This window comes from Saccopteryx leptura, chromosome 2, assembly GCF_036850995.1.
Source record: "Saccopteryx leptura isolate mSacLep1 chromosome 2, mSacLep1_pri_phased_curated, whole genome shotgun sequence".
NCBI classification, from domain to species: Eukaryota; Metazoa; Chordata; class Mammalia; order Chiroptera; family Emballonuridae; genus Saccopteryx; species Saccopteryx leptura.
Genome location: NC_089504.1, coordinates 150,058,985 through 150,084,066, shown reverse-complemented (window position 1 = coordinate 150,084,066; position 25,082 = coordinate 150,058,985). Strand labels below are relative to the sequence as shown.

The following is a 25,082-nucleotide window of genomic DNA, read 5'->3' as shown; positions in this document are numbered from 1 at the left end:
ATTAAAGACAATTCATTTCCTGTTTTGTTTTGCTTTTTGGTGTAGGTTTTAAGTCTCAAAAAGACAACACTGACAGATAGTACTGTGTTCTGTTTGAATTATAATGGAAAAATGATGAGCTACTATGTGTTGAGCTCATATCACCTACCTAGGATCAATTAGGTTGTATTAGCTTCATTCTATAGACAGGGATATCCAGGCTCTGAGACATTAATTACTCACCAACATCACAAGGAAGTGTTGGAACCAAAAACACAGTACAGGCCTATCTGGTTCCAAAGCCTGTTATTAGGAGCACATGTACGTAAAATGTACTGCTCACAAAAATTAGGGGATATTTCAAAATGAATATGAAGCAAAAAAAAGCATATTTTTTTAAAACAAGAACATCAGAAAAGCAAAGGACGACTCAGTTGTTTGATTATGCAAATGAGATGCAAAACCAATTTTAATTTCATTGGTGAACATGCACTAAAAGGCTTAAAGTACTGGAGTATCTGCATATTCTCTGATCCTCTAATTTTTGTGTGCAATAAAGCACTGGTGTTAAGTGACCAATGTGCAATGTGACCATGACGCAGGCTTAGCACACTGTCTGGCATACGGTAATTAGCAGGTAAACAATGGCTGTACCGAATTAGTTTGATCCATTTTTTCCCTTTGAACTTGTCTTTGGGATGGGAAAGGCTGTTTTTGGTAAGAGCTTTGAGGTACAACTGACATACAAAAAATTGCACATATATGCAGTGTACAAGTTGATAAGTTTTGACAGATGCATAGATCCATGAGACCACTCAGGATGGGGAAACCTAAGGACTGCAAATGAAGATGGTCTCAATCGGCCTGTACAAGGACGGCTCGGTCTAAGGAAATCCACGAGCACCGAAGGTTGGCTGGGAGCTCCCTACCTGACAGCCAGGGTCAGCTGGCCAATTTCCCTCCTTGAGCAACAATCTCAGGGCTACCGGGCCACGCTCGAGAAGCAGGCCTGGCTGGCGCCCCAACCTCGCCGGGGACCCATTTCCTCATTCTTCAACGACCACATGGGAACCTGACAGGGAAGAGCCAGGCTGCCAGGTCCGCGGTCTGCACTCGCACCGAAGCAAGAGGTTGGTCCGCGCCCAGCTCCCCGTGACCCCGTCTCTAGGCTCTCCGAGACGTCAGGCTCCCGGCGTGCAACGCGCCCGGGGGCGGGAGGGAGCAGAGAGGGCGGCCCGGAAGGCGGAAGTACGCGGACTTGGGGTCGACGTAAGCACGTGCGCCGTGAATGGTGGGTCTTTTCAGGTGAGTGGGTGCCCAGCGGGCGTGGGCCTCGGGGCAGTATTCGCCTCTCGCAGAAAAGCTCGTCCGTAACCTGGCCCCTCGCTAACCAGCTTTAGGCCGTCCAGAGAGCCAAGCCTCCCTGAGGGAGGCGGTCTCCCGTGGCCTGGGTGGCGGCCCTCGGGCTTCCTCGTGCTCACTGCGAGCGGGGGTGCTCCTTGGTGGTTCAGGTTTGCTTCGCCTAACCTCGGCTCTCAAGGTTGTGTAGGGAACCCTTCGGTCCCCGTCGCGTGCAGGGCTTTGGTTGTGTAAAACACAAGGGAACAGACCGAGTTTGTGATTGCTGGCGTCCAGAAAAAAAGCTATTCCACTAGTCATTAACTGAACAAGTCTTTAACCCTTGCTGTGTGCGAAGAGCTACGTATTGGGGCAGCTCTCGGTGAAAACGACCTATGTAGCCTCTGCCTGGTGGAGCTCAGCCGTTCACCGGGGATGGCAGAAAACAAACTAAACAATTTCAGACGGTTACAAGTATTTAAAAGGAAGGAAAAGGATGATATCACAGAGAATAAAAGGAGGGAAGCTTAAGGTCAGAGAAGCCCTTTCTGAGTAATTGAGGTGAAGGGGCGAGCCTTGCGATCAGTTCTCAGGCACAGGGAAGCCCGTGTAAGGGACGTCCCCTCCCCACCCGAGTCACATCTTAATTATTATACACAATATGTAATAGCGTCATTGGTGTATAATCAACACAATAAACTTCACGTTTAAACTGTGTAAGGTAAGGTTTGGTACGTGTATACAAACCCTGCAGAATATGTTATAAATAACCCTCAAGAGTTTCCTTCTAAACTCTAATATCCTTATAATCCCTTTCTTACTCCACATCCTATCCCCACTGTCCCTGCGTTGTCACTAATTGGACTTTTTAAAGATGTAATTGGTGTTGGACAGTGAGATGGAGCATGAAATGGAAGATGAAGGAAGCAGGGGCCGGGTCATAAATAACCTTGTAGATCTTGAATATCGGAGGTGGGAAGTCATTTAAAGAAAGGCAGTCATGTGCTCTCAGTTTTGTTTTGTTTTGTTTTGTTTTTCTGAAGCTGGAAATGGGGAGAGACAGTCAGACAGACTCCCGCATGCGCCCGACCTGGGATCCACCCAGCACGCCCACCAGGGGTGATGCTCTGCCCCTCCAGGGCGTCGCTCTGCCGAGACCAGAGCCACTCTAGCGCCTGGGGCAGCGGCCAAGGAGCCATCCCCAGCGCCCGGGCCATCTTTGCTCCAATGGAGCCTTGGCTGCGGGAGGGGAAGAGAGAGACAGAGAGGAAGGAGGGGGTGGGGGTGGAGAAGCAAATGGGCGCTTCTCCTATGTGCCCTGGCCGGGAATCGAACCTGGGTTCCCCGCACGCCAGGCCGACGCTCTACCACTGAGCCAACCGGCCAGGGTCTGCTCTCAGTTTATTTAAAGCTTGCACTAACCACCTTGTGGAGAGTTTAAGGCTGGGAATAGAAGGATGGAGAGAAAGTAAATGGAAACAGACAAGTTTGAAATCTCTAGATTGACTTGACGTGGTGGATAATGATGACTTGTGTGGGCACCTTGCAGAACTGAGGAAAATCAAGATTCAGTTAAAAGATACTTATAAAAGCATTTTATGATTTGTAAGTTATTATGTAAATGTAAGGCAATGATGCTCTTTGCATTTTGGGGGAAATTAAATTTCCTCATGTAGTATGGAAACTGCAGGAATTTTCAGAATTGGCTTGATTTACCAGTGACCACCAGGAGTTTTGATCTGGTGTACTTAATTGTTTAATAGCTGTATATGGCCATGTAGATTCTCATATAAGTTGCACATTAAGCCATCATAAATCACGAACAGTAGAGTTTTACCTTTCATTTGTTTGTATTTTTTAGAGATACCTTTTGATCTGGTTTTCTAAGCATTTGCCCCCCCCCCTTTTTTTTTTGATTCTCCAAGAATAGTTTTTTGTTTGTTTGTTTGTTTTTTAATAATTTTATTTTTTTAATGGGGTGACATCAATAAATCAGGATACATACATTCAAAGGTAACAAGTCCAGGGTATCTTGCCGTTCAATTATGTTGCATACCCATCACCCAAAGTCAGATTGTCCTCTGTCACCTTCTATCTTGTTTTCTTTGTGCCCCTCCCCCTCCTCCTTTCCCTCTCCCATTCCCCCCTCCCCCCGTAACCACCACACTCTTATCAATGTCTCTTAGTTTCACTTTTATGTCCCACCTACGTATGGAATAATGCAGTTCCTGGTTTTTTCTGATTTACTTATTTCGCTTCGTATCATGTTATCAGGATCCCACCATTTTGCTGTAAATGTTCCGATGTCATCATTTCTTATGGCTGAGTAGTATTCCATAGTGTATATGTGCCACATCTTCTTTATCCAGTCATCTATTGACGGGATTTTTGGTTGTTTCCATGTCCTGGCCACTGTGAACAAAGCTGCAATAAACATGGGGCTGCATGTGTCTTTACGTATCAATGTTTCTGAGTTTTGGGGGTATATACCCAGTAGAGGTATTGCTGGGTCATAAGGTAGTTCTATTTTCAGTTTTTTGAGGAACCACCATATTTTCTTCCATAATGGTTGTACTACTTTACATTCCCACCAACAGTGTATGAGGGTTCCTTTTTCTCCACAGCCTCTCCAACATTTGCTATTACCTGTCTTGCTAATAATAGCTAATCGAACAGGTGTGAGGTGGTATCTCATTGCCGTTTTGATTTGCATTTCTCTAATAGCTAAAGAAGATGAGCATCTTTTCATATATCTGTTGGCCATTTGTATTTCTTCCTGGGAGAAGTGTCTGTTCATATCCTCTTCCCATTTTTTTATGGGATTCTTTGTTTGTTTGTTGTTGAGTTTTATGAGTTCTTTGTATATTTTGGATATTAGGCCCTTATCTGAGCTGTTGTTTGAAAATATCATTTCCCATTTAGTTGGCTTTCTGTTTATTTTGTTATCAGTTTCTCTTGCTGAGCAAAAACTTCTTAGTCTGATGTAGTCCCATTCATTAATTTTTGCCTTCACTTCTCTTGCCTGTGGAGTCAAATTCATAAAATGCTCTTAAAAACCCAGGTCCATGAGTTGAGTACCTATGTCTTCTTCTATGTACTTAATTGTTTCAGGTCTTATGTTTAGATCTTTGATCCATTTTGAGTTAATTTTTGTACAGGGGGAGAGACTGTAGTCCAGTTTCATTCTTTTGCATGTGGCTTTCCAGTTTTCCCAGCACCATTTATTGAAGAGGCTTTCTTTTCTCCATTGTGTGTTGTTGGCCCCTTTATCAAAAATTATTTGACTATATATATGTGGTTTTATTTCTGGACTTTCTATTCTGTTCCATTGGTCTGAGTGTCTATTTTTCTGCCAATACCATGCTGTTTTGATTGTCGTGGCCCTATAATATAGTTTGAAGTCAGGTATTGTAATACCCCCAGCTTCATTCTTTTTCTTTAGGATTGCTTTGGCTATTCGGGGTTTTTTATACTTCCATATAAATCTGATGATTTTTTGCTCTATTTCTTTAAAAAGTGTCATTGGAAGTTTGATGGGAATTGCATTAAATTTGTATATTGCTTTGGGTAATATAGCCATCTTGATTATATTTATTCTTCCTAGCCAAGAACAAGGTATATTCTTCCATCTCATTATATCTTTTTCGATTTCCCTTAACAATGGTTTATAGTTTTCATTATATAAGTCCTTTACATTCTTTGTTATGTTTATTCCTAAGTATTTTATTTTTTTTGTTGCAATCGTGAAGGGGATTATTCTTTTGAGTTCGTTCTCAATTGTTTCATTGTTGGCATATAGAAAGGCTATTGACTTCTGTATGTTAATTTTGTATCCTGCGACCTTACTGTATTGGCTTATTGTTTCTAGTAGTCTTTTTGTGGATTTTTTGGGGTTTTCGATGTATAGGATCATATCATCTGCAAAAAGTGATACCTTTACTTCTTCTTTTCCGATATGGATGCCTTTTATTTCTTTGTCTTGTCTGATTGCTCTGGCTAGAACCTCTAGTACCACATTAAATAAGAGTGGAGAGAGTGGACAACCCTGTCTTGTTCCTGATTTAAGGGGGAAAGCCTTCAGTTTAGTGCCATTTAATATGATGTTAGCTGATGGTTTATCATATATGGCCTTTATCATGTTGAGATATTTTCCTTCTATACCCATTTTGTTGAGAGTCTTAAACATAAAATTGTGTTGTATTTTATCAAAAGCCTTTTCTGCGTCTATTGATAAGATCATGTGGTTTTTGTTCTTTGTTTTGTTGATATGGTGTATTACATTAACCGTTTTACGTATGTTGAACCATCCTTGAGATTCTGGGATGAATCCCACTTGATCATGATGTATTATTTTTTTAATATGTTGTTGTATTCGATTTGCTAGTATTTTGTTTAGTATTTTAGCATCTGTATTCATTAGAGATATTGGTCTGTAGTTTTCTTTTTTTGTGCCATCCTTGCCTGGTTTTGGTATGAGGGTTATGTTGGCCTCATAAAATGTGTTTGGAAGTATTGCTTCTTCTTCAATTTTTTGGAAGACTTTGAGTAGAATAGGAACCAAGTCTTCTTTGAATGTTTGATAAAATTCGCTGGGATAGCCGTCAGGGCCTGGACTTTTATTTTTGGGGAGGTTTTTAATGGTTTTTTCTATTTCTTCTCTACTGATAGGTCTGTTTAGGCTTTCTACTTCTTCTTGACTCAGTCTAGGAAGGTTGTATTGTTCTAGGAATTTATCCATTTCTTCTAGGTTGTTGAATTTAGTGGCATAAAGTTTTTCATAGTATTCTACAATAATTCTTTGTATATCTATGGTGTCCGTGGTGATTTCTCCTCTTTCATTTTGGATTTTATTTATTTGAGTCCTGTGTCTTTTTTCCTTGGTGAGTCTTGCCAAGGGTTTGTCAATTTTGTTGATCTTTTCAAAGAACCAGCTCTTTGTTCTATTAATTTTTTCTATAGTTTTTCTGTTTTCTAATTCATTTATTTCTGCTCTGATTTTTATTATCTCCTTTCTTCGGCTGGTTTTGGGTTTTCTTTGTTCTTCTTTTTCTAGTTCCTTAAGGTGTGAAGTTAAGTGGTTTACTTGGGCTCTCTCTTGTTTGTTCATATAGGCCTGAAGTGATATGAACTTCCCTCTTATCACTGCTTTTGCTGCATCCCAGAGATTCTGATATGTCGTATTGTCATTTTCATTTGTCTGTATATATCTTTTGATCTCTGCGCTTATTTCTTCTTTGACCCATTCATTTTTTAAAAGTATGTTGTTTAGTTTCCACATTTTTGTGGGATTTTTTCCCTCTTTTTTGCAGTTGAATTCTAGTTTCAAGGCTTTATGATCAGAAAATATGCTTGGTACAACTTCAATTTTTCTGAATTTGCTGATGTTGTTTTTGTGGCCCAACATATGGTCAATTCTTGAGAATGATCCATGTACACTGGAGAAAAATGTATACTCAGTCACTTTGGGATGAAATGTCCTGTAGATGTCTATCATATCCAGGTGCTCTAGTGTTTTGTTTAAGGCCCCTATGTCTTTGTTGATTCTCTGTTTGGATGACTGATCTAGGCCGTCAGCGGTATATTGAGGTCTCCAAGTATGATTGTATTTTTGTCAGTTTTTGTTTTAAGATCAATAAGTAGCTGTCTTATATATTTTGGTGCTCCTTGGTTTGGTCCATATATATTAAGAATTGTTATGTCTTCTTGATTCAGTGTCCCCTTAGCCATTATGAAATGGCCATTTTTGTCTCTGAGTACTTTTCCTCTCTTGTAGTCAGCATTATCCGATATGAGTATTGCTACACCTGATTTTTTTTGGATGTTATTTGCTTGGAGTATTGTTTTCCAGCCTTTCACTTTGAATTTGTTTTTATCCTTGTTACTTAGATGAGTTTCCTGTAGGCAGCATACTGTTGGATTTTCTTTTTTAATTCATTCTGCTACTCTGTGCCTTTTTATTGGTGTTTAATCCGTTTACATTTAGTGTAATTATTGATACTTGTGAGTTCCCTATTGCCATTTTATATCTTGCTTTCTGTTAGTTTTGTGTCTTGTTTGATCCTTCTCTTTCGTTTTTCTATCTTTTGTTTTTATTTGGTTGTATTCCATACATCTTTCCTCTGTTGCTATCTTTTTTATCTCATGTGCTTCTGTGGTGGTTTTTTCAATGGTGGTTACCTTTGAGTAATGAAAAGGGTCCCTACCCTGTTCATTGTAGCGAACTATTTTGTGAGTACTTTTGCACTCCATCGTCCTTTGCTACTGTTAATCTCCATCTTCTCCCCCTCTTTCTTTTTGTTGTTGTCACAGTTTAAATTTGGTTTTATTGTGTTCTTCTTGGAGCTTTTACTTCTGGCTCTGGTTTTTTTTGTTCTTTGTATCTGATTGGAGAACCCCCTTTAATAATTCCTGGAGTGGGGGTTTTCTGATGATAAATTCCCTCATCTTTTCTGTATCTGTGAATGTTTTTATTTCTCCTTCATATTTGAAGGATAGCTTTGATGGGTATAGTATTCATGGCTGAAAGTTCCTCTCTTTCAGGACTTTAAATATTGGGGTCCACTCTCTTCTAGCTTGTAGAGTTTCTGCTGAGAAATCTGATGATAATCTAATGGGCCTTCCTTTATATGTTGTATTCTTCTTTTCCCTGGCTGCCTTGAGAATTTTTTCTTTGCTGTTGGTTTGTGTCAATTTCATTATGATATGCCTTGGAGTAGGTTTGTTGGGGTTAAGAAAACTCGGTGTTCTGTTTGCTTCTTGAATTTGAGGCTTTAGTTCTTTCCACAGGCTTGGGAAGTTCTCTGGGAAGTTCTCATCTATTATTTGTTTGAGTATGTTCTCCATTCCATTTTCTCCCTCTTCTCCCTCTGATATACCTATTATTCTTATGTTATTCTTTTTGATGGAGTCAGATAATTCTTGTAGGGCTATCTCATTTTTTTTAATTTTTGAGTCTCTTTCTTCTTCTCTCTGTTGTGCCTCAAGTTGCTTGTCTTCTATTTCACTAATCCTCTCTTCTATCTGACCTGTTCTATTAGCTAAGCTTGTTACTTCGTTTTTCAGCTCTTGAATTGAGTTTTTCATCTCTGTTTGATTTGTTTTTATAGTTTCAATTTCTTTGGACATATATTCTTTGTGTTCATTGAGTTGTTTTCTGAGCTCCCTAAATTGCCTTTCTGTGTTTTCTTGTATATCTCGGAGGATTTTTAGGATTTCTATCTTGAATTCTCTGTCATTTAGCTCCAAGGTCTCCAATATATTAAATTTTTTCTCCATAGATTTTTCCTCATCTAGCTGTGTTACCTCTCTTTCTTTTGTATCCATGATATTCGATTTTCTCTTCCGTAATGGCATCTGAGGGTAGTTTTGTTGATAGTATTAATGAGATTTAATATAGAATAAAAAGTTTAAAAAAATAAAAAATCGAAAAGAGTTGTTTTTTTTAAAAAAAAAATGAAATAAAGAAAAATAAAATAAAATAAAAATTAAAAAAAAAAAGGAAATTATTCCCCCCCTCCTTTTTTCCTCTCCTCTCCTCTCCCCTCTTTCTTGAGAAAATCTTGTGGTGAACTGTGAATTATAACAAACAATGCCTGTGATGGAGGGCCTGAATTGGGGAAAAGTAATAAAGGGGCAAAAAAAAAGAAAAAAAAAGGAGGGGGGTATGGACCCACAAAAAGCAAATAAGGAAAAAATTTGGGTCAAGAATAAAGTGATTTGCTTTTATGTGTTGGTTGTCTAAGAGTTATGATGAGAGGAATAAGAGGAAAACAGAAAAATGGGGGGACAAATTAAAAAAATACTATTGTATTTAGTGGAACAAGAACTAGATAAAATGGAGAGCCAGGGATGGGAGCACTGCTAGTGAGTTAAAAAGGTGAAGTAAAAAACCCCCAAAATGCCACAAACATAAGTTTGAGTCCCAGATAAGAGAATTTGTTTGTTATTGAGGTTTGAATGAGAGGAGATGTAAAGGAGAAAGGAAGAAACTAATATAGAGGGAGAAAAGAAAGAGAGAGAGAAAAAAAAAAGAGGGAACCACTAAAAGAAGAAAAAAGAAAGGAGAGAGAGAGAGAGAGAGAGTTAAGGGTTTTGGAGTGCAACCCTCATAGAGAGAAAGGAAGAGGAGAGAAAAGATAATGGGAGATGTAACACTTATGGGTAGTGTAGTTCAAGGAGAGGAGAGAGTAAGACCGGCAGAGAGTTAATCGGCCAAATTGGAGGAGGAAAAAAAGTATCAATAATGAAGATAAGAGAAACAGACGAACAAATATAATAAAATGGGATAGGTTATAAAGTCTGCAGATTATTCTTGATTTTGAGAGGTTATCTTCTTGCTTTTTCTTTTCTCTCCCTCTTCCTGGTTGGTGACTCTGTACCCCGGGTTCTGCCCCTTTGGCATGCTCAGGTAGAGGTTTGCAGTTGATAAGTCTCTATGGCAATGTCATGTATTGTGCTTTAGTCTCGTTGGCAGTCGAGGCTCATTAGCATTTATAGGCTCCGACAGTGAGAGAGTCCGTGTTCCTGGAGCCTTTCTCCTAGTCTTTCCTTCCTCAATTAGTAGCCTGATAATCCAGCTATGGGGTTGCTGCTGCCTCTGCCTGGATAGTAAGAGGCTCAAAGAGCTGGCAACTCCCCACTCTATTTCCACTCAGCACAGGGCTCTGGGTAAGGCTCAGTCAGTCAGAGCTACTAGCATAATCAGGCGGGCTTTCCGCCCACTCAAAGACCTCTGGCTCTGCCACTCTGTCCGGTAACACAGGTGGGCGCCCACTTCCGGGGCGCTTGGAAGAAACTCTCACTCACTAGCTGCGTGTACAGACCAGGATATCTGGCCAGCAGTCTCACGCTCTGAGTGAAACCCCCAACTGCATGGAAAAGTTGCAGCGTTGGAATTCGCTCTGGCTCCGTCCCTGTGCGCAGCTTTTGCAAGGTGCTGGGGCGGCCCGAGATTCCACTTTTGCCCACACAAAAGCCCCTGACTCTGCCCCTCTGTGCGATAACACGGGCGCGCACTGCCGAGGCACTCGGAGGAATCGCTCACTCCCTATCTGCGCGCGCAGACCAGGATATGAGGCCGGCCTCGTTTCGCTCTGAGTGAAACACCCCCCAGCACGGAAAATTTCCACCGTTGGAATTAGTTCTCACTCCCTCCCGTGCACGGCTTTCCCAGGGCGCTGGGGCTGCCCAGAGATTCTGCTTTCGGTCCACAGAAAGGCCTCTGACTCTGTCTCTCCGTGGGGCAACACGGGCACCCACTCTCGGGGCCTAGGAAGAAATCTCTCGCCCACTAACTGCGCACCAACCAGGAGATGGGGTAAAATGGCTGCCCCGCTTGTCTTTCTTTGTTTGGGTTTGGCGCGAGGGTTAGCTTGTATTGCCCGGCTTGCCACAGGATCAGTTTTTCCTCGGCTTGGATCTCCGTGCCACAGCCTGGTTCGGCCGTTTGTGCTGCGGCCTGGATCTATTCACCCCCTTTGCCCGCCTCAGTTTCTATATTCACAGTTACCAGAGAAAGCCGCCCTGTTTAGGTTAGTGAGGAAGGCAGAGCATTTCTTACTCCCTATTTCCTTCGGGGTTTGGTTATATATTTAGCCAATTTTTCACTCGACCATACCTTCGGGTGTATTGCGAAGCATCTGGAGGCTCCAAGTATAGGTTTTTCTGTTTCTGGTTGAAGATCTTGTTGAGTTTTGGGGGAGATTTATCGTTATCGCTTCCTACTCCGCCATTACTCTGACGTCATCCCATTTGCCCTTTTTTGATAGTAAATATTTGCTTTTGATTATGTATCTTCCCAGATAAAATATGGCTAAAAGCTTACGGAGTAAGTGGAAAAGGAAGATGCGTGCTGAAAAGAGAAAAAAGAACGCCCCTAAGGAACTTAGCAGACTTCAAAGTATTCTTAAAATAGATACTGATGTTTTAATGAAAGATGTTCAAGAGATAGCAACTGTGGTGGTTCCCAAGCATTCTGAAGAGAAACAGTGTGTGGTGAAAGATGAAAAGGGTAAGTTTATGTGCTTTGTTAAAAAAAGAAATTGTCAATTTCCTTTGGTAACTCTTTTTTCCTTTTCCCCTGTCTTCCATTCATTCTTACATGTGCATTCCTACAAAGCTCCTGCCACGCCCACATTATTTGTTGAAGGTTTATAATGTTACTAGAGAGTCTGTGCTAAACTATTTTATAGCCAGTTCCTGTGAATGGGCACACGTTACTGTATATGCAGAGTGAGTCTTTGATGCTTATACAGTAACCTTACTGTCTCAGAAACAGTGCTACAGGAATAGGCTACCCTAGACATCCTTGTTGGAAGGTACGCAATTTAGTCAGGGACTAGGCAGGATACAAGGAAGTCTTCATTTTACTCTCCTAGAAAGGCACCTAAAGTAATCATTCAACAACTAGTTTTTGAATACCAGACACTATTCCAAGTACTGTGCAAACAGTGATGAATATCAGAGAAATGGCCTCCATTCTAGTGGAATTTACATTGTTTTGGAGGAGAGAGAAAGTAAGTCAGGTAAATGAATTAATATAATGTCAGGTGGTAGAGATCATGGAAGAGCTTGTATACCCTGTCAGTTCCCAGGGAGGGATATTCTGGGTATGTCCTTCACAGTAAATAAGGATGGTGATGGATGTACCACAGCGTAGTTGTGCTGAGCGTCACGCCAAGTCTCCTTTTAGGAGAGCTGGATCTCTGGGAGAGCTGCATGTCTGCATGTTATCTAGAAAGAAAAGAGTGATTGCCCAGGATATACCCAGTGCTTCTCTGTTTCTGTCCACCTCTGTCATCTAAAGCCTGCTGTTCACTGCTACTCCACTTCCAAGTTCACATCATTAGAAGTGGCCATTCATTCCTAATCAACTCACTCACTTCTGAGGCCTGTCCTTTAGAAGTGTATACACACTTCTTATTGTCTCAACAATCTTATTTAAGTGCTCAAGAAGGCACTTAATCTAAGACATATTCTTGTAACTCACATTTGCTCAAAACCACATACTAATCCCTAATGCAGTAACCCAAATTCATATATCCTAAATGGTTCTTCTTTAACCTTTACTATTCCAAAGGGCAATCGTGATACCATTCTTTAGAAAGTTTCTTGGTGGCCAAATAGTGATGTTCCTTTCCTCACAGATGCTTCTTATGTCTTTCATGGTTGTAGGAACACATGGTAGCATGTGTGTGATTCCACTGAAGGTGTTGTAAGGAGTTTCCGGGGTGTTAGTCAAACAGTAGTACACAAATAAGGGATCTTTTTCTTTTGTAGTTTCAAACCACTTTCACATTTTGTGTTCTCATTGCATTAATATACTTTTTTACGGAGTGTTTTTTTTCATTCGTGAATATTAATAGTTTTTCCATTTTTTATTCAGATGACATGAAAATGGAGACTGATATTAAGAGAAACAAAAAGAGCCTTCTAGATCAGCATGGACAATACCCAATATGGATGAACCAAAGGCAAAGAAAAAGGCTGAAGGCAAAGCGAGAGAAAGGGAAGGGGAAGAACAAAGCCAAAGCAGTGAAGGCAGCTAAGGGCTTGGCCTGGTAGACTTCTGAAACAGAAGATGCCACATGTGACAGATCTTTGATTAGAATATGTACACTGATTTCAGCTTCCACCAAAGGAAAACTTTGTTTCCATATTTTAACTGGACCTTTTCTTCAATTCAAACCCAATGTAACTCTTCACATTTGTTTTGGGAACTTGAATATTTTCTTTGATGAATGAAAGCTATAATGATATTTTAATTGAATGCTTTCTGATATGCAAGGATTATCAGACATCAAAATTCTATCAAGTATTAATGTGGTTGGCCATGGTTGTTTTTGGTATTAGTAAAGATGTATGATGTTTTACTAACTCAGATTTAAAGAAAACTAATTATATAGTATTATTTTAAAATGTAAAGTCAGTGGATTTTATAAGCAGTACTTGTTTAGAATTTTGGTTTTGTATAATTCATAATAAAATGTATATCGGTCTTTATATTATGTAGCCTAATATAATACAACATTTCCAAGAGTATATTTCTCAGAATCGGTTTTTCCAGATGCATGGTGAAAATATACATTTTATGATCACATCAATTTGGGAAATGCTACCAACTTGAAGATAACAAAAAGTAATTGCTTAGTATTGTATTAATAAAGAAACTTGTTTAACTTTGACTCTTTGAAACTAGTATTCAGAGGACTAGTATATATTGTTGGAAATGTTAGTACGTATACTGAAATTATTTTTTTTCAGTCTGTCTTGCTATGGTTTACTAATTTCATTCTTACTTTTAGTTAAGCCGTTTAAAGTTAGTATTCCCTCTGAAATTTCACAGTACTCACATTAACCATCACTGTATGTCCACTAGAACAACAAATATTTATTGAGTGCCTGCTGTGTACCAAAGACTGCCAGGGCTGGGGGCAAAGGGAACAGCACAAAGGTGTCTGCCCTTATGGGCAAAGGAGGCTGTTAACTTCAGAGGCAACCCAAGTTGAAAGGGAGGTCTATTAAAATACGGTCACTTAGTCGTCAGGACACAAATTCTGTGCCAGGCAAACTGCTACGCTGGGGCAGAGTACAGAGATAAGTAGGATATGACCCCAGTCTTTTAGTTTTGAATCTATAAAGCTTAATGCCAGTAAAATCTTTAAAATTATGTTATATAATAGAATTTTCTCAATTTACTCTGGTTAGTTCATCAAAAAGTTAATGGATAATTTTTAAATAAAATAATTTTTTTCAAAGAAGCTAATAGAAGATGTGAGTTGGAAAATAAATGTCATTCATGGCCTTTTTTACCTTTTTGTATAGTTATGAACAACAAAGGTAAGAAAGTAAGTGTTATTCATAAAATAAAGAGATGCTAACATCCAGTTTCGGCATTGAGAGTAGCAGCCTAAATAAACTAGCTAAATTATTTACCTTTTTTTCTATAGGGAATGTGTATTAGTGATGTTACACACTTAGTGCTTATTTATATGTTGGTAACATTGACAGAACATTTTTTTAACTGAGTCTTCTTCAATTTGAGGTCCGAGGCCAATGCCTAAGATATATTCTTGTTTCCTTTGGCTGACAACCTCTAGCTTGACTCCAGGAGTAGTTGCTTTCAGCTTTCATCCAGGCCTCATAATGATGCAGGTATGTTCACTTAAGTTTGTCCAGTCATGAAGTTTGTCCAGTCAATTTAACTTAAAATCGAAAATCAAAGCACCACAATCAAAAAACTTATTTGGGAAACGTGTTTTCAGGCGTCCCATATCTTCTGAAAATCAAACAAATTGTATGACTCTAGGTTGTGATGGTCCATCTAGGCACTGAGTTGGTGGACTGTACTGCCAGCAAGATTTCCCACCTCCAAGTTTTTGCAGGAAGTATAGACTGGCAATCAAAAATGAGTGCAGGGTGTGATCACTCCTTCATTGCTTCATCCCTGAAAATTCTAAGGTAAGAAGTATAACCTGACTGGTGGTCGCACAGTGGATAAAGCATCGGCCCAGAATGCTGGGGTCTCTGGTTTGAAGCCCAGGAGTTACCCACTCTGAGCAGAGGCTCATCAGCACAGGTATCACTGGCTTGAGCAGGAAAATAGTCCACGTGATCCCAAAGCTCGTCAGCTTGAGCCCAAACATCACTATGTGAAAAGCCCATGCTGGTTTGAACAAAGGGACACGAGGCCATAGGTACAAAAAGCAATCAATGCACGACTAGAGAGAAAAGAGCAACGAGTTGATGCTTCTCAGCCTCTCTCCCTTCCTGTCTCTATCTCTGAAAAAAAAAAAAAAGTGGCCCTCACCCATTAGCTCAGTTAAAGAGTGTCTTCCCGAAACAAGGTTGTGGGTTGGATCCCTGATAGGTACACACATGGGAAACAACCAAAAAATGCATGACTGAGTGGAACAAATGCTTCCCTTCCCCCTCCCCTCTCTCCCTCTTTCTGTCTCTGAAAATCAGTTAAAATATTAAGCCCTGGTTGGATAGCTTGGTTAGTTAAAGCATTGTCCCGAAGCGCACAGATTGCCAGTTTATCAGATTGCTATGATCCCGTCAGGACACACAGAGGAACAGCTTGATGTTCCTGTGTTTCTCTCTCTCCCAACCTCTCTCAAAAACAAACAAACAAAAAATAGAGCAATATCCTTTACTCTTTCAAGTGAGTAAAGATTGTTCTTTTGGAAATTTGTCATCTTTTTATTTAACACATTTTCCAGGGAATTGCTGTAAAACCACCAGATGGAGCTGCAGCTAAGCTCCAAATCATTTTTTGGAATTAGGCTGAGTGGTCTAAATCACATTCTGAATTGAATGCAACATTTTCTTTTTGTTCTTTTTAAGAAATTAAATTTAAAATTAAAATAGTTAAGGATAGTCAAAATCGCTTTCATTTGTTGCTTCATATGTCAGACTTTTGTTGAAATTATTTAACCCTAAACTCTTCAAAGTATTAACTCATCCAACAATCTATGACTTGGGTATTAATATCTTTATTACGCATGGGAAACTGAGGTACACAGACGTACAGCTAAAACCGGGGTGGTTGGGATTCAAATTCAGAAAGGCTCAGAGGCTACAATTTTAGAGTGTCACTGTTTCTAAAGGATGTGCAAACTTGCTAAGAAAGAAAGGTAGTGGTAGGGTAGAGTATATATTTTTGGTTTAGTCCATGGTGCAAATTCAGGGTCAGGTAGGGAACAGATTTAGCAGAGTAATGATTTATTGAACCCTTCTCAAATCTTTGGGTCTAAACAAAACTGGGGTTCCCTAAGCAGCACTCCATTAGAATGCACTGACCTCATCCCAAAAGTGAAGCCCAAGATCAGTGGTGTGCAAGCTACTAATCAGAGAAGAAATGTGAACTATATAGCTCTAAGAATCAAATAGTGGTTTTAGTCACTTTTTTTTTCTCTTTTTCTTTTTTCTGTTTTTTGTTTTTTGTTCTGCCTCTTTATTTGCTTTAGTTTCCAACATTGTGCACCTTTGCATATTTGTGTTATATATGAAATGTTATTCTTTAATTAAAAACTTTCTTAATTTACTGTGTTTACATGGTTTCAAGTGTCCCACTCAATATAACACCCTCACCCCCTGCATCACGCCCCCATACCCCATGCAAAGACTCTTTCATTCCCATTCCACCTTCTTTGTCCCCCTCACCTCCATCCCCCTTTCTCTCTGGGATAAAAAAGCAGTGGTACATATATACAATGGAATACAGTGTGGCCATGAAAAAGAAGGAAATCTTACCTTTTGTGACAGCATGGATGGACCTGTAGACTATTATAAGTGAAATAAGCCAGGCAGAGAAAGAAAAATATCATGATCTCACTTATATGTGGAATCTAGTAAACTGAGAAACCAAATAGAAACAGAGGCAGGATCACAAGGAACAGAAGAACAGCTCTCAGAGGGAAGGGGAATGAGGAGATGGGATCAAAGAAGGTGAAGGGATTAGTCACTTTTTTTTCTAATGTCACATTGACGTAGATACCCCCCCCCCACATACACATCCCCTGATTCACATGCTGTCTAGCATAAATATGTACCAGAATATATTTACTTATTAGGAAATTTGAATATTTTCAAAATTTGGATCTATATCTGGAATATGATTGTTAGGAGTTGGAGAAGAAAAAATAACTGTCTATATCAGTGACTTGATTTAAATACCTGAAATGGACTGAGTAATGATGGTGAGGGGTAGTGGTGTGTGGTTTAGACTAGTGAAGTGCTAGCCACAAATTAAGATAAATAGAAGAAATCTAAAGAGATGAAGGAACTGCCAAATTTATAAATTCTGCATTTGAAATGCAGATGTTGGGCTGTTGACTAAGCTTACTAAGTGACTGACTTCTAATGCCACCTGGCAGAGTGATTCAAATTCATGTTGGGCACAAAATAGAATTCTCTTTTCCTGTATTTGCCAGAATATAAAAATATTGCAGCAGACACCAGTTTTACCAGAAAATGTAGGAGGAGAGTGAGGATCTGTTAAGTACTCATGCCAGGTCGGAGGCCACTCTCCTGTTCCCAGGGCCCTGTCATGTAGCAGGAGAGCTCGGGCCAGGTTTGTGCCTACTAGCAACCCTAAATTTTACATCATTGAATGTCAAGGGTCTTCTGCACCTATTTTAGAGCAGGAGAGAAAATATAATGTTATGTCAAAGAAGACTCATTGGTAGAATAGTAATAACATTAGAGAATGCATACTGTGTTAAACGCTTTACGTGTGTTATTTCATTTAATTCTTAAAACAATACTATGGGATCAATACTCTTATTACCCCTATTTTCAGATGAGGAAACAGTTTTGAAGAGGTAAGTAAACTGGCCAAATTCCTGCAGCTGTTCAATAGTGAGCATGGCTATTGCCAAGTGTAGATGAATGAATGCTCTGATGGGATACTTCAGAGAGACTGCTTCAAGCTAAAGAAGAACCTTCTAACTAAGATGTTGGGAGGTGGGAGAAACAGTGGGAGTATTTCTCTGTTCAGCTAAGGCTGGACAACCACTTGTTTGGAATGTAGCAGAATGGATTCAAACATTGTACAGAAGTCCCCCCTTACCTGCAGGGAATGCAGACAAGACTCCCAGTGGGTGCCCAAACTGCAGATAGTACGGAACCCCATATAGACCCTGTTTTTTTCTATACATACCTACTTATAATAAATTTATAAATTAGGCACAGTAAGAGATTAACAACAACTAAAAATAAAATAGAACCATTATAGCAATACAGTTGACCCTTGAAGACACGGGTTGAACTGCAAGTGTCCACTTAAAGGCAAGTTTTTTCCAATAAATATACAATCAGCTCTCCTTATCCCTGGGTTTTGCATCTGTGAATTCAACCAACCATGGGTCAAAAACAGTGTTTTTGATCTGCAGTTGGGAATCCAAGGATGCAGAGGGCTAACCAATGGTGGGATTCAATCTGATCGCACCAGTTCGGCAGAACTAATACCTAATTTTTTGTTGAGTTCGGCAAACCGATTGTTAAAATGATACTTTTAATCAGGGTTCTCTCTAAGGTGGGTGCCGGGGCAACTGCCCAATGTGGAAATCACAAATTTACATTCCTTACTCTTTTTTAACATTCATCTGCACAACAGCGTATTCTAAGTGCCCGTAGTGATGTTCATTTAGTCCATAGGTGAAAAAAATTGCAAGTGAGGATGCCAATCAAGAAGCAATATGGGAATATATTAAATAACAGTTTTACTGTTTTTTTTTTGTCAGGTATTATTTAATATTTTTCATTAATATTTTAAAAATCTTTCTTATAACCTAGTTTTGTGTATCTCTTTTATTGTTCTTATTTAAGTATTAAATGCATGAAATAATAAACTACCTTTTGGTATATCTTTTTTTATACTTAAAATGGTCATTAGGGCAGAGAACCGGTTGGTTGTTAAATTATTTGAATCCACCACTGGGGCTAACTCTGTATGTTGTTCTACACTATGAAACATGAAAGACTGGAGCATCGCAGATTTTGGTGGGGAGTCCTGGAACTATCTTTGGACATCAAGGAACAATTATAATTAAGTTTTTAGGGAGTTAAAAGGTATACGTGGTGTTTTGACTGCATGAGAGGTAGGGTCAGGGCCCCTAGCCTGTGCACTGTTCAAGGGTCAAGTGTATACTGTAATAAAAGTTCTGTGAATGTGGTCTCTCTCAGAATATCTTCCTGTTCTGTGGGTACAACGTGGATGCACAGGACACAGGGAGATGCTCATCTCAGGCAGGGTGGAGCCAGACAGCTCAGGTTTCATCATGCAACTCAGAATGGCGTGAATTGTTTAGTTTTGGAGTTTTTCACTTAATATTTTCAAACTGCAGTTGACCACAGGTAACTAAAACTGCCGAAAGTAAAACCTCAGGTAAGGGGGGACTACCGTATGTGGAATTTGGGTTGCAAGTTGCTCAAGTCCTTTCCAGTCACATACCTTGCGAAACTGTCATGTCTGACAAGTATTGTGCTTGCTTTGTGCTACAGTCTTCTGGCACTACGTGATTGCAGATTTAAGTTCCTTTTGGTGGAAATAACAAAATCTGAAATCTCCTTAAATTTGTTAATGTTAAGTCTGCTATTCATTCCACTAAGTTCCACTTTAAAGTATGGGAAAAAAACATTCTAAACATCTGCTTTAAACAATGAATGGGATAAAGTCCCCTGCATTTTAATTTAAAGAATGGCATTGTTTTATAACACATTAATTTTATAATATGCAGAATGTATTTAATTTCCTAAAGTGATGACTTATCTTGTCATTGTGCTATCTTATGAAACACTTTTCACTCTCACATTGTGTCTTTATAGTTTTCAATATCAGAAAAACCTTTAAATAGTCTTAGTTGGGTAACTGTTAGTACATATGGTATTTCTGATCCACGTAATAAAGTACATTTGTCATGTATCTTGTGATCTGCATACCTTTCAGCTGTTACTTCATAAATCTGTTCCATTGGAGAACTGCTTTGTACAGCAATGGTTGAAGCTGCTTTTAATAAACTAATATTTTGTGTCTCATATGTAATCAACAGGGAGTATTATAGACTTGTGCCTCTGTGGAGAAACATTCCACTAAACTTCTTTTCTCTTGACAATAATGGGGAAAAAAATAGCTTGGGAAAAGCACAGATGTTCGAGAACATATGTTGTTTGCTCCTAAAAGTCAGCTGAAGATCTTTTGTATTGCTCCAGGATTTTTTCAAAATGCTTTAGAGAAGAAACAGCTTGAGATATGTGATGGGGAGAAGACAGTTACAGATTTCGGTGAGAGACCAACATTGGGTGCTATTTGTCAAAATCTGAAAATTCCTCACCTTGCTAGCATAAAGAGATGATATTCTTGAGCAGAGCTGTAGGCAGCTGGCCAGACATTGGCCATTCCCTCATGCTTCCCTCCCAAATATAAGCAGGCACTGTGCTCTTGTTTCTGTTTTTGTTCTGTCCCGAACTTCAATTAAGTGTCTTCAAAAAAGCACAGGTATTTAATGATTCAGGTAATCCCTTGAGAAATTGGATAGGGACTATAGGGACTATTGTTTTTCTTCAGATGTGGAAATTTGCGTGGTTAGTTCTCCCTGGTCTAAGGCAATTGGTTATTGATAACTGTGTAGGAAAATATTCTTGGAAAGTGCTTGAGAAAAGGAAGCTATCCGCCTTAGGTGAAGCTGGCATGGACGACCTTTCTAAGCCTATGAATCTTTAGGAAGAGTTGCCATAAAGAGAATGGAACCAGCTGTTTCAAATCTCCACTGAGGAAATGGGTTTTAACTGTAGCAGAAGGGATTTGGGTTAAATGTAAAGAAGAACTTCCTGAATGTGAGTGTTATTTAAAGCCAGGTATGCGTTAAAACGAGGCTTTTGAATTATCTCTGGAGGAGAGAAAAAAAAGAGAGAGTGTGTGTGTGCTAGAGAAAGAAATGGGAGGGGGATTGGGAGAGCCCTACTTAATTAAGACTGTTAAAGTTTAATTCTGCCCGATGGTCATAAGTCCTTTATTCTCTTTTCTCAAACTCACATCTCAGGTTACGAGGTTTAAAAGGTCAGACCTGAAGAATATACTCTATAGTTGTTAGAACTAAAGTGCCAGAGGATCCCGTAGGTCTAGAGGTCCTTTTGGTGTAATTCTTAATTGAAAGGAAATGCTAAGGTGTGACCAATGGATGAGGAAATTGACCCGTGGTTAATTTTCCACCCTTGTCATTAAGACTAGTGTACACACTGAGCTCACAGTGCTAGAGAGAAATACAGCATTGAGCAATTTCTGGAAAGGCAAAGGATAGGCTGAGACCACTCGGACTTGGGATGAGTTCAAAGGCTGAACAACAGGAATGGCCCTATTACTGCTGGGCATGTGCCTGCTGAATATTTGAACCAGGATCTCTCCAGCAAGACCACAGGGTTGCCAGTCAAACTTGGCACTTTGAATTCCTGAGAGCAGAGACTGACAGGACAGGAAAAATGGACACATTTTTCTTTCCTCCTGGCTGTCACCGCCCTGCCTTGGGGCCCATTTGGTACACTCTTGTGAATTTACTTTCCTTTGCATCCCTTTACTTTTAGACTTTCTCCTTCAGTCTGTATTTCTTGTATATTGCTTTAAAAAAATATTTTTAAATAAAAACTTGAAGCTGTCAGTCAAACATTTTTAATTTATGTCTTAGGGGAAAAATATCCCACCATGTTTAGTGATAAGTGATTTTTGTTTATAAATGACACTGTTGTTTTTCTTTGTGACCCACTGACAATAGTAGAAATAGATTTCTTGCTTGTATGTTGTTTCTCTTCATCATGTTGTCTTTATTCCTCTGTATTTGCCTCCCACAACTCCATTCTTCAATTTCTTTCTTGGTCTCAAATCACCACCCTTCTTGCATTCGTTCTCTGCCTCCCCACTTGGCTCTTCCCCTTTCATCTCAGTCTTTCCACTTACTATGTTTTTTCTCCTCTTCCTTTTCACCCTCATCTCCTCACCTAATCTGGATGCGTAAATAAAAAATATGCTTTACAACAAATATGCTTTACAATAGGGCTGGCCACCTGTTTTTGTAAATAAAGTTTTATTGGGACATAGTCATGCTCATTTGTTCATGTGTTCTCTGGCTGCTTTTGTGTGGCAAAGGCGAATGATTTCTCTGGCCTGCAAAGCCTAAAATATTGACTGTCTGGCCTTTTAAGAAAAAGTTTGCTGCCTCCCACTTTAAATATTTACTCTGTTTATTAAATGAATGCTTTTGTTCTTTATTTGGAAATTCAGGTGAATTGGATCTGGCTTATGTCTCCCATCCTTAGTTAATGAAATTAGGTTGCATTTTATATTTGCAAGTTCCCTCCCTACCCCACCCCCCAATTTCTTACTTGAAGGCAGTTGTATCCAAAAGAAAAAAGACAACCAAATTCACCCTCAGTAAGTATCAATGCAAGGAGGGTGACACCAGAGGGCTGTCATGTTGTGGGTGTGTTTAGATGTGTTCTCCACCTTCTATCTTTAACTGGGCTTCTTTTAGTCTTTGGACAAAAAAAATACATCATTCCATTGTAAAGCTTTCCAAAAGTCTCATATAGCTAACGTTTCCTTTGAACCATTTTTGGAAATGTTAGATGCTGAAGAAAGGGCTCTGTTTTAATTTAATATGGCACCTAGAATACTAACACATATGAAAGCATTCCAATTTAGTTTGATTTGGTGGGTGGTCTAGCTGAAAATGTTTTACCCAAATACACTTACAGGTTGGTTTCATTAACATGAAATTAATATGAACTAAAATAGTCATAAGGTTTAAGGTTGAAACATGTTTTGGAGATCACCTATTTTAACCCTGTGTTTTTTTTTAACAGATGAGGAAACTGAGGTCCTAATTTTTATAAGATATTAGGAGTTCATGACAGAGTTCAAGAGCTCACATCTCCATTCTCAGACCAATCTTTTTCTAAACAATAACACATTGACTACTATCACACAAACAATACCATTCTGCTTAATGTCAAGATTAATTTTAGTCTTTTCCTTTCTAAAAAAAGAAAGACTGCTAAATGAAACTATAGTGTGTGACCAGTGGTCCCTTCTGCAGGTCTATTTCTGCAGTGATTAATAGCCAAACCTTTTCCATTGCCTCTTTGACTCATCGGTAGTATAATACCTTTAATTAAAACAAAACAACAAACCCTCTTTCCCTGGATTTTAAATTTTTAAAAAATATTTTGGTCTTTAATTCACCTTGTATAGTTGTCCATTTTTATTTTTGTACATTTTATTATTTCATGAAAATAACACATGTATTTAGTAGAAAATTAAAAATTCTAGAAAAGTTCAAATGACATGCAATCACTCATAATACAACCCAGAGAATACATATATAAAAATATTTTTGTAATTGTCTTAACATTGTATAATTTTATATCCTTTCTTTCTTAGATTTGTAACATGAAAATTTTTCCCATGCCTCTGAAAATTCTTTAAAAGTGTTGTTTGATAAGTTCCCTCTTATTCTGTCTTGTGGGTAAACTATAAATTTTATTATTTGCCTATTTTTGGACATTTAAACTTTTCCAAAATATTTTTTGCTATTAAAAATATTTTCCTATAATAGTAGTGACCTTACATGTAAATCCTTATCTGCTTATATTCTCGTAGAAGAATTCTAGAAGAGTATGAACTTTTCTTTAAAAGACCCCTGATCCACATTGCCAAACCACTTTCCCAAAAGGCTGAAACAATTAATCCTTCCAGGAGTGTGTGACGGCCTGTCTGGGGCACACTTGAAGGGCTGTAAATTAAGCCTTTTAAAACATTCCTTTCAATATGTCACTCTCCAGCTAGGGAAATTCCCATGGCTGCAAGATCAAATCTAAGCTTCTTAGTGTATGCTCTTCCATTTCTTCACTTCCAGTTGATTCTCAACCACAGCAGTCTGGCATCTGCCCTCATCCATCTGCCTGGAGGCATCAGGGAAACAGCCCTGGATGGACTAAGTATAAGGAAACTAGGATTCAAATCCCAGCCCTGCCACTTAGTAGTATGTGACCTTGGCCAAGTAACTTCATTTCTTTGAGCCTGTTTCCAGAGCTTTAAATGGAAATAATAAAACAGACCTTGATTTGTGGGACTCCTGTGAGATAATATATGTAAGAAATGTTTTTAATCTGTGGAGCACTGTGTAAACATTAGCGGGTGCATTGTTATTGTAACGACTCTTGAGGGTAGTGTGGTGGTTATTAGTGCTGTCCACCAAATATTTCTGATTCCCTTCAGGCTCGTGGTAAAATTTCACTTCCCCACCCCCTTCATTGGGATGTGGCCACATGACTGACTGTGGCCAATACCATATGAGCTGACATGTATACTAATGGACAAAAGCTTTTAAGAGCTAGGCCTTCGCCAGCTACTCTCCCATCCTGTCTGCTGAGGTGAAGGGCAGTGATGTAGATGGTTGCCCCGTGAGCCAGGATCCTGGAGAAAGAACATCAGTGTGGAGAAAACTTATGCCCAACCAGGGATGGATGTGTATCTCAAGCAAGAGTTAGACTGCTTTTCTAAAGCTCCCAGGTTTGGGGGTTGTTTTTGCATTCTAACCTAACAATATGAGCCTAGTCTCAATTCTTCTTTCTCTGTAGGATTTGATATCGTTGAGATTCTTGAAACCCTCTTTTCCTTTGACTTGGTGTCATTAACACTCTTGGTGTTTTCCTCCATCTCTGACAACTGCTCTGTCTTCATTTCATTCTCTTCCTCCACTTTCTACTGAAATATGGAGGTAAGATGAGCTCCTGACCCCATCATCTCCTTTTAGTACATGGTTATCTTTGTCAACTTTGTTTACGATCATGGCTTTAAATGTTATGTCTTTTTAACATTATGTGTTTGAAAAAGGTTTCCAGTTTGGGGATCATTGGTGTTTACCTTTTTTTATTTTATGCCTTGAGGGCAGGGACTTTGGCTAGACTGGAGCCAGATGTCTCTTTCACTTACCTATCAACAGGGTTTAACCTCTCAGCACTTTGGTTTCTGCATCTAAAACATGGGGATGATGGTAGTTGTTACCTCATAGGTGGCTGTGAAGATTAAATAAGAAAGCACAAGTAAAACACCTTCAGTGCCTACCTAGCTTATGGTAGCTCACTGTAAAGGTGGTGGTTGTTTTATTGTTACATGTCTTCTTATCTCCTTCCTTCCTAAATTCCACTTTCGGTTTCTGGTAAGATATGCTTAGAAGGAAAAGCCCCATAACAAGTATTTCATTGAAGGT

The 25,082-nt window shown here is 39.2% G+C and overlaps 1 protein-coding gene across 1 annotated transcript; it reads left to right on the top strand.

Moving 5' to 3' along the window:
- Window positions 1–1,161: 1,161 nt before the first annotated feature.
- On the top strand, window positions 1,162–16,372 carry LLPH (LLP homolog, long-term synaptic facilitation factor). The gene is made up of 3 exons (XM_066369064.1): window positions 1,162–1,284; window positions 11,118–11,326; window positions 12,701–16,372. Exons 2-3 carry the CDS (start codon window positions 11,125–11,127, stop codon window positions 12,877–12,879), a joined length of 381 nt encoding a protein of 126 aa, XP_066225161.1. The 5' UTR covers window positions 1,162–1,284; window positions 11,118–11,124; the 3' UTR covers window positions 12,880–16,372.
- Window positions 16,373–25,082: the final 8,710 nt, after the last annotated feature.